Raw genomic sequence first — 9,732 nt, forward strand, 5'->3', positions numbered from 1 at the left:
GCAGGGGGTGCGCCCTGCTCGGGCCAACCCGCCGCCGACCTGCAGGTGAGAAAATGTCTGGCAACAACGACTGGTTCCCGAGCTCCCGGGTGCCCAGCTTCGCCCAGATGCTGAAGAAGAACCTGCCGGTGCAGCCGCCTCCGCAGACGGTGGCCGCGCCCGCGGGCTACTCCGCCGAGAGCTGCAGTCTGGCCAGCATGGCCTCCAAGGTCACGCAAGTGACGGGTGCGCCTGCTGCGCGGTGCTCGTGGGCTTTGGGGGGCGGCGGGCCCCGGGACTCATGGCGTTGACCTGGGCTGGGCTGGACGGCAGCCCCTGCCCGGGAGGGCTCCCCTTTGCCAGGCCAGTGTCTGCCCGCGACAGTTCCCACAGGCCCCCCAGGGCCAGTTTGTGCCGCGCCCTCCCGCAGTGTGAGCTCAGAGTGGAGCAGCCCGCGGGAGCGGAGAGTCCGTGGAAGTGAGCTGAAGGGCGGCGGGGCTGGGTCCGGTGACAGCCTAAGCTCCAGGGTACCCGGTCCACTATCAGTCCGTCACTTAGCAAAGGCCCACGCCCGCCTCTTGTCTCAGACCCTCGCAGCTGCGCGGGGGCGGCAGCTTGGCATCTGTGTGCCAGGTCACTGAGAGGAAGCTTGTGGTGAGGCAGGGGAGGGAGCTTCGGGTGCTTTGTCCTGCCGATCTTTACTCTTACTGTACCAGGTCGCTAACCACAAACACTTATTTTCTTTATTTTCAGGTAATTTTCCAGAACCGTTGCTTTCAAAGAGTCTGTCATCTGTTTCAAACCCTGTCCTTCCTCCAAAGAAGATCCCCAGGGAGTTCATACTGAAGTACAAGCGCGGAGAGATCAACCCCGTGTCCGCGTTGCACCAGTTTGCGCAAATGCAGCGGGTTCAGCTCGACCTTAAGGAGACGGTGACCACAGGCAGGTGCAAAAGTTCTGCGATTACAGCAGTGCCGGAGGTCTCTTCCTGTCGTGGACGGTGCTGGACGTCCTTCCACGCACGCGTCAGGTTGGGGCGACGAACCCCGCGCGCGTGCTGAGACGGTTTCAGAAGTTCCCGCACGCTCGCTTCTGAGCCTCTGATGACTCCCAAAGGACTGAACGTGACGTTCTTACACGCTGGTTGCAGTAAACCTCAGGCGTTACTGAGGTGTAAAAATAAATGCTTGGCCCGTGTTTACCTTGCCGCGGGGTTCTGAGTACTGCTGCGCAAGTGGGGGTCAGATCTGCGACCTGAAACTCGGGTGAGCGGAGAAGTCAGCACTTAGATGAGTGGCGCCTTGTGCGTGGCCTGGTTGTGGCTTTCCCCCGTTCTCTCTTCAGTGGCCCGAGACCCACCCGAGGGCTGCGTGGGGATGGCCAAGGGGTCAGGGGTCCAGAGGCAGCGCGGGTGTTGTCTCCGTATGGCGAGTGGTTAGGAAGAACTTGAGGAAAGTGGAGGACAAGAGGATCGTGCTGCGAGTCAGGGGACACCAGAGAAACGGGCGCCGCCGCCGCCGCTTCTGAGTGTGCACTCGCCACTGTGGGCTTGTTGGGCTTCGTTTCCGGGTATAACTGCCGTGCGATCTCCACGTTGGCATCTTCTTGAAAGAACCTAAAGTTTTTGAGGTTATAGTAGAGATATGACGAAGTCAAGTCTTAGTCTGCTCTAGAGGAAACAGCCGGCCCAGAAACTGGGTCTGTTGGGCAGAGGTGGATGTTGCAGGTGCTGCCACTTTAGGGTGACTTCGTTACTGTGAGGAAGACTGGGGTTAATTTCTGGTAAGAAAAGAAAAACTTGGTCAGGGCAGAGCATCACTCCCCTGAGTCGAAGCTGCTTGACGCCACAGCCCACGGAGTATGAGCGGTGTGTGCCTGCCTGGGCGCCAGTTGACCTCACGGGCTGGGTGCGGCGGGGAGGCCAGGGTCGGCACGCTGACCGGCGCTGCAGGGGGTCAGATCGAAGGTTTGAGACCCGGGGGGATAACGAGGACGAAACTCGGGGTTCAACTCTAATGCAAGGCTCTGACTAACAAACCCGGCGTGCAGGGTCTCAGAATCACCTGGAGAAACATGAGAGTTTGGGCCGTAAACTTGGGTGGGCGTCCGGCTGCTCCTAGAGGAGCAGCTAGACCAGACCAGCCTGCCTGGGCGAGGCGCAGCTGCTGAGGGCCCTGGATGCAATCTGGAAAACACTAGCCAGGCGCCGAGACCCGGCGCTCCTGTGGCGAGACTGCGCCTGGCCGCCCCTGACCGGAGCGTCCAGAGACGGGGCTGAGGTCTGAGTACCCGCAGGCAAAGCTTAGAAGGGGGAAGCTTTGCGTCCCGTCAAGTTACGGGTTGATTCCACTTCAGTTCTTATTCGATAAGTGAAAATAGGAGAAAGGAGCTGTGTGAAGGTAGTTGTGGAGAACTGGTCATTGAGTTTCATTCTTTGGACTTTTTTTTTTTTTTACTGTTCACGCTTCGGTTTTCCTGGCGAACCCCCGTCCACCTGCCCTGGCGCCCACCAGCTGCTTACCGTGACTCTGTGCACGCGGGTTTCCGCCAAGGGCCCCTTCTCTTCTGGAGTTGTAAGGCCGTTGGCCCCCGGGGGAGCCATGCAGCTGCGTTGGTATTGAAAGCTAGAGCGAGTCCCGCACGCTGCACGTGGCGCCTCCCGCCGGTCAGCTGACGGATGCTTCCGCTTACCGTTGCCAGGTGACCAGCAGGCCGCCACATCCCGGGTTCTTTCCAGCTGCCCTGCTGCTTGCCCAGATGTGCCTCCAGCCGGCTGCTGGAGGGTTTGTCAGCCAGCTCGGGCCCACCCTGCAGAAAGACGAGTAGGCCGAGACCGTTCTCCAGGATTTGTGAACGGGGTGGCTGTCCCCACGCAAGACAGCTCGGCCAGCTCACGCTGTGATATGCTGTCGCGCTCATTCAAGTTCCTTTTTAAGGTAACGTCATGGGACCCTACTTTGCCTTTTGTGCCGTGGTGGACGGAATCCAGTACAAGACCGGCCTGGGGCAGAACAAGAAGGAGTCTAGATGCAATGCAGCCAAGCTGGCTCTGGACGAGCTGCTGCAGCCGGAGGAGCCTGAGCCCAGAGCCTCGGAAACGGCAGGTAAAAGCCCTTGGACCACACCGTCTCGTAGAGAGCGTTACCTTCCAGGAGGCAGCGCGGGGAAGTTTACGTTGATGGCCGCGCCTCGGCAGTTAGGAGATGGAGGTAGCAGGACTTGCAAGGCTTCTTCCCCTGCGTGTCTTGGCTGCTCAGGTATTTAGTGGCTGCCGCCTCAGCGAGAAGAGGCGTGATGGGTTGTCGAGCTGCCTGGCCACCTGTCACGCGTGGCGACTTGCAGGCCTGGCCTGACCGAGCGCCGCGCGCCTGGAGGCGTCTGACGCAGCGTGCTGCTTGCCTGTGTTAAATCCGGTGCTGGCAGAATTATTGGAGGAAATAATGGCCTGAAGCAGAGACTAGCACGTGGGGGAGGCGTGGAATCCAGAGTCTTGTTGTCTGGGTCAAAGGAACAGTGACCCTGGACACACAAGTCTGTTGACCTCTAGCCCTCACTTCAGCTTCTGAAAAGGAGGGCGGCGGCCTCAGGTGGCTGCTGCCGAGGCTGCTGGTGCGGGGAGCCCTTCCCGCGGCAGGACCGTGCGGGTTTCACCCTCCGCCGCCAGCAGCGCGGGTGTGGGCTGGCGCAGTGCAGCTTCTGTCAGCCGGACTGGCTGCCCGATTCCACTTGGATTGCCGCGGAGCAACCTGCTGCTCCCGTAGGAAATGAGTCCTTTCCTCTTGCTCTGTGTGTGCTTACGCATCGTGTGATTAGCATGGTACTGCTAGTCGCGGCCAGAGGCTCACGAAAGCCTTCGGCTTCGTTCAGGCCAGCCTCCCTCTAGTTTGGGCCTTCCCCGAGGAACCCCGCCCAGCCGGGCAGCTCCCTGTGTTTCTTCGGCGGCTGATCTGCGCAGCGCTGATGTTTGGGCCTTTGCTCCTCAGAAGTGCGTTCTGGGCGCGGTGTTAGCGGAGGGCCCGCGCTGTCTTCTTGCCTGCGTGCGGAGAGGCGGCCCGCGTGTGGTAGGGCCTCGTCAGGAGACGTGGACGCCGGCGCAAGGGTGCGCTGTGGGCTCCCTGGTCTGCGCGTCCGTGCGTCAGCACCACGACCCCTCGGTTATTGTCTCTGAACTAGGCTTTGAAATGAGAACCCGTGGCTTGACCCTGCTCTTCCTTTCCAAGGTTTCTTTGCCTCTTTGCACGTGGTGTTTTAAAGTCGACACCGGCCCGCACCGTCGCACTGTGATTGCTCGTGAGCAGGACTGAATATCTTCAGTGCTTCTCATGCCACGTGAGCCCCGCGACTTGCGTCAAGGGGAAAAGACGTCCTCCGGCCCCTAGGGGGCCGGTGCCCAGGCCGTGGGTCTGAGTGTGCTCGGCGTCTGTGGCCGTGCGCCCGCGAGGGGGCGCTGTCTGGCTGTCTCGCGAGCCGCTGCGCCCTGGACCAGTGGAAGCGGAGCCCGGGCAGCTCGCGCTTTCTCTGGGCCTGGAGCCTCTTGGTGCAAGCTGTCCTCGTCGTTTTTGTGCTCTCGGTTTAGTCTCCTGGCCTTGTTTTTCCCAGAGTTGCTAACTCAGAACCAAACTGGAAGAGGCCTTGCAAAGACTGGAATTTAAAGCTTTGAAACCTTTGTGGTAATTCCCTAGGAAACTGCGTGGTGAAATCACATTAAAATTAACAACTTACGTTGCGATGTTAATTCGCAATGTTCTGCAGAGTATTACTGCTAAAAGGAAATTATTCCTACGCGTCTGAAATTACTCCACGTTTCACAATGTCGCATCTGTGCGGCAGTCGCGTGAGCTCAGGAAATGCAGACAGGACTGTGGGGCTGACCTCGGGCTGCTGGGCGGCCTGGGCTGACAGCTGCAGCCTCTGCCGCGGAGCAGGAGCCCCTCCGGGACGCTGACCCCGTGCTTGCTTCGTTACAGGCCCCCCGCCTATCCCGGCAGAGCCTGCTGCCTCCCTGGAACCCGCGTATGTCTCCAAAGTCCATTACGGTATGAAAATCTTTCTACTCCTGTTTCAGAAGAGCAAACGGTTGAACGGCGCGACACCGAGGGCCCTCCCTGGCGGCGCGGCCGCTTGGCGCTGCCCTGCAAAGCTAAGCCAAGCCGTGGGCGCTTCAGCGCGAGGGCTGACCACAGGGCGCGGCTCGCCCCTCCTGCCTGCCGCCGCCCCCTCAGCAGTGGACTCTGCTCCCGGCGCTGTCTTCTCCGAGGAACATGCGCTGCCGTTTAACTGCAGCTTGCCCCTCCGCCTGCTGTGCTTGTGGTTAGATGAATGAACAGAAGCAGTAGTTAGCGCTCTCCCCTCCGAGCTTCATTTTGTGGTTAGCTTTGTGATTGTTCTCTTGCTCTTTGATGCTGTGACTTTATCTGTTTTTGCCAAGAAAAGTGCATTCGCAATGTTACCACAGAGAAATTCAGGGCCAACAATAGCACAGGAGCAGAGAAGAGGCTCACTGACACGAGCGGCACCCAGTACCCAGGCGCAGGATATGCTTAGCCCTCTCTGCCACTCGCCCACCCCTGGCCCTACCGCTGGCAGGCACGAATCTGTCGAGGGTGTCCGTGAGCGCGGATTTTTGGTTGGTATGGGGGGGCGGGGTGCTCGGTGGGTGTTTCAGATGTCACAGCTATGTGAGCTCATGTGGCCGTTGCTTCTGCTGCCTGACTTAGCATAATACCCTCAAGGTCTGTCCTTGTTGCAAATGACAGGCTTTCTTCTTTGACGGTAGAAAAGGCGGTATGCCACAGGGACCTTTAAGTCCGGTGCGTGACGCATGGAAACGGCGCCGCCGTGAGCGTGGGGCGGCTGCTGTCTTTGGGGTTAGCATTTCTGTTTTCTTTGATAAGTGCCTGAAGTGGAATTGCTGAATCGTGGAGTTCTGTTTTTCATATTTTGAGGAAATGCGTATTTTCCCCAACAGAAAGAAGCGTGTTTGGACGGTCCTCGAGGCCGGGGAGACCGCTGTGAGCTGAGGGAGGCTGGGCTGTGCAGACCGCCCTGCTGCAACCGCCCTGCTGCAGCCGCGCTCAGCTCACATGGTGGTGCTGCGGGAGGAGGTCGTGTGTTCGCTTAGCATTGCGCCTTCAGTCTCCGTCAGGGCGCTGATGAGAACTTCCCCTAGATGATACCTGTATGGTCTTACCTCATCTCACCGTCAGGTCAAAATCAGAATAATAGCTGCCTCTGGGGAAAAGGCATAATCCTCTTCAAAATAATGTTTTTTTTCCTAGAAGGGAGACACATTCAGTATGCAAAGATTTCGCTGATTGTCAAAGAAACATTTGATCAACTAATTTGCAATAATTCAGAATATCTAAAATGTGGTAATTCATTGGCTGCTTTTATAATTGAGAGAGGTAAGTCTGAGTTTTTGGCTCGTATTAGTTTGTGGGAGAGTCCCGAGACCCCTGGCGACCTGAGCAGTCTCAGTGTTTCAGTTAACCGCCCCTGCTCCTGCTGACAGCCTGCGCTGGCTCCGGAGCGGCCTCAGGAGTGCGGGTCGGAGTTCTAAGGCTGGGGGGGGGGGCGCCTGCAGGGCGGGGAGAGGTGTGTGGGCAGTGCCAGCGACGCCCAGTCCCCATGACCGTGAAGCGGGCGCTGTAAAGCCGCACGTTTCCCAGTGAGGCAAGTTTAGGGTAAGAACTGTGTTTCCTCTTCCAGATATGTGATTCCTGCTACCTTGGGCCTTTTATTCACCTCTAGTGTTCTGGCTTTTTCATTAAAATGTTTGTTTTTTTACTGACCCCTAATAATGGCTGCCTCTGGGGAAAAGGCATAATGCTCTTCAAATTAATTTTTTTTCCTAGAAGGAAAAAGATACATTGATTAGACGAGACAGCAGCAGTTTGAGATTTGCTGCTTCTGGAGTTTTATGAGTTTGCTGGAAGTCTAAGGAAGACTGAGAAATTATATCAGAGGAAAAGGCACGGGCGGGCCTGGGGCAGAGAACAGATAGGGCTAAGTCTCTGGGAAGGGTGAGATGTTAGCTAAACCTTGAAGGGGCAGTAGGATTTGGGTGCAGGAGGAGGGTGTTCTTGGAAGAGGAGGTCCAGCTGACGTGCTGTCCCGTCCCTCCAGCTGGGCAGCATGAGGTGGTGGCTGTGGGCACCGGCGAGTACAACTACAGTCAGTGCATCAGGCCCAATGGCCGGGTGCTGCATGACACGCACGCCGTGGTCACCGCCAGGCGGTCCCTGCTGAGGTAGGCCGCGGGGCCCTGTCAGTGCCACCGGTGGCGAGAGGGGCGGCGGGTGAAGTGGGCGGCTTGAGCAGACCGGGGTGATTTCTTTCAGGTACTTCTACAGACAGCTTCTGCTCTTCTACAGCAGAAATCCTGCTATGATGGAAAAGTCAATATTTTGTACCGAACCCGGTTCTGATCTACTCACGCTCAAGCAGAATATCAACATTTACCTCTACATGAACCAGCTGCCGAAAGGGTCAGCCCAGATAAAGTCGCAGTTGTGAGTATGGAGGAGTTTATGCTTTTAAAGCAGCTAGAATGTCCGAGTCCGTACGGTGGTCCCCGTGCGCCTCCAGCCCTGAGGCCGAAGACGCCCACAGCCTGCCCCGAGGCCACGGTGGGCTGTGGCCACTCTTTGTCGTTCCCCGTTGCGCTTGGGCATCTCGTTTCTGGCTTCAAGACATCGCGAACTTCAGGAGATGGGAATTCTGACGGCTCAGAGCCTAACACAGGAGCTGAGCAACGCGGTTTGCTTTTCGGGTCACCCTTCGGCCAAGACACACCCAAGCGTGGCCGTGTGAGGTTTCACGAGGCAGTCATGCAGAGAAGAGCAGAGCGCAGGTCTGACCGTTAGAAAACGCCCGTTAGGGTTTTGTTGGAATCGCTGAAACGGGCACAGTGCGTGCCCCTCAGGCTGTAGGAAAATCAATTTGAGGTTACATCATTTTAACGCTTTGTTGGGACTGAATATTGAATGAAAAATTTTTTTTTAATTCATTCCCCGGTTTTGTAGTGTAAAATGCGCTAGGAGATGTTGTTACCTCTCCGTGGCGGCTCCCGCACGGCAGTAGCCGAGTTGGTCTCTGCTGGACGCTGTCCACGGGGAGGACCTCTGTGCGGCGTGAGTTTAGGGGCCAGTCCCTCGCCACTGCTCCCATGACACCCCTGTGCCGAGCGCCGACACTGCACTCGGAGCACGGGCGGGGCAGGTGTGCAGGCGCTTGTGCAGCGCCGTCTCTGAAGCGGCTCTCCCCCCAGGCGCCTCAATCCTCACTCCATATCCGCGTTCGAAGCCAACGAGGAGCTGAGTCTGCACGTGGCTGTGGAAGGCAAAATCTACCTGACCGTCCACTGCCCCGCTGATGTCGTGAACCGGGTCAGCAGCATGTCAGCCAGCGACAAGCTGACGCGCTGGGCCGTGCTGGGGGTGCAGGGCGCCCTGCTGAGCCACTTCATCCAGCCGGTGTACGTCGGCGCCATCCTCGTGGGTGAGTGTCGGCCCTGGCGCGCAGGCGGGGCAGCAGCACCAGCCCGCGGGGGCTCCGCCTCTCCCCCTTCTGGGTGACTGTCCCCAGCTGGGCGCTGGTGTCGTCTTACCGCAAGGCCGAAAGCTGGAGATTTCAGGCGGCCGCTCAGATGTGTGTCCTGAGATCTGTGCTTGCGCCGTACGACACTCGCTTCTCCCGCCCACGCTCTCGAGTTGGACGCTGCTTTGGACGTCCGAGGTTTGAGAGCTCCTGTTCGTTGTCGCTGAGGTGAGAAAACTCTCAGATGCCCGCTCGGGGCCCCTCACGCCTGCTTTAGGGCCCGGTGCGGGGCTGCATCCGGCGACAGACGAGGCCCCCGTGTCGCGGCAGTGGGTCCCTGACGGGCGGCGGGAAACAGCTTGGGGGCCGGTCGTGGAGCTGTCCCAGCCCAGCTGTCCGTGTGGACGCGGCGTGGCGGGGGGTGCTCTGCCCTGGGCCGTCTCGGTGCCAGCATGGGCGCCAGCCGCGGGGCCCACGGTGCCTTGGGGCAGCTTCCTGGGCGTCGGGCGGTTCTGCACGCCTCGCGCTGGTTCTGTGGGGTCGCTCTGCCGGCAGTGTTTCAGTTCCCTGCTCAGTGTCTGTTCGGTTGAAATGAGCCGTACAGGAAGATGGTGGTCAGTCTTCTGATGTTAAACGTGTCTTCTTCGTACGTGAGCACGTGACTTGATGCGCAGTCCCAGAGGCTCACCAGCGTAGTTGCTGACCGGCCGTCCTGGCACGGCTCCGGCCCTGGGCCAGGCCTTCCCAGGCCCGCGGCTGTGGCGGGCCGGGCTCCCGTGTGAGGGACGCGACGTGCTGCTGCTGCTGTGACGGAACCCTTCGTGGCTTTCGGCTTCGTGACGGGGTGGGTAGCGCTGCTCCTGGAATTATTTAGCTCTTAGTTAATGTTTGGGACAAGTCACCTTAACGGTCCCCTGGCACGTGGCGCTGGGCAGCGGGGCCCAGCGGGGGCTTTGTGCAGGCTCCGCACGCATGCGCCAGTGGTGTGAGAAAGGCGGCTTCGGAGCGCGCGGCCATCGCTGCCGGTGGGGTGGGGCCAGGACTCTGCGTGTCAGAGAAGCAGCTCCCCGTGAAGCAGGCCCGTGCAAACATCCGCCCGCCGCCACAGGCTGGCGTGGACGGCAGCCGGGTCTGCATCAGGCACGTTACGGTCAGCGGGCACAGTCGCCGTCCGCGCCGCACGCACGCCCGGTGGGCCCTCGCCCCCTCGATGCC

General features: G+C 59.3%; 1 protein-coding gene across 2 annotated transcripts in view; it reads left to right on the forward strand.

The window, feature by feature from the left end:
• Nucleotides 1-53: 53 nt before the first annotated feature.
• Nucleotides 54-9,732, forward strand: part of ADAD1 (adenosine deaminase domain containing 1 (testis-specific)) — a 19,472-nt gene continuing 9,793 nt past the window's right edge. Inside the window, exons 1-8 of one of the 2 annotated variants that reach the window (XM_004695617.1) lie at nucleotides 54-225; nucleotides 733-921; nucleotides 2,916-3,083; nucleotides 4,947-5,015; nucleotides 6,258-6,383; nucleotides 7,105-7,228; nucleotides 7,320-7,490; nucleotides 8,249-8,478. In XM_004695617.1, coding sequence (XP_004695674.1) covers nucleotides 54-225; nucleotides 733-921; nucleotides 2,916-3,083; nucleotides 4,947-5,015; nucleotides 6,258-6,383; nucleotides 7,105-7,228; nucleotides 7,320-7,490; nucleotides 8,249-8,478 — 1,249 coding nt within the window. The remainder of the gene's footprint in view (nucleotides 226-732; nucleotides 922-2,915; nucleotides 3,084-4,946; nucleotides 5,016-6,257; nucleotides 6,384-7,104; nucleotides 7,229-7,319; nucleotides 7,491-8,248; nucleotides 8,479-9,732) is intronic. The other variant, XM_004695618.1, reaches the window with a different exon arrangement.

The sequence above is a fragment of the Condylura cristata genome, unplaced genomic scaffold (assembly GCF_000260355.1).
Source record: "Condylura cristata isolate star-nosed mole 26May11 unplaced genomic scaffold, ConCri1.0 scaffold00075, whole genome shotgun sequence".
Lineage (NCBI taxonomy): Eukaryota > Metazoa > Chordata > Mammalia > Eulipotyphla > Talpidae > Condylura > Condylura cristata.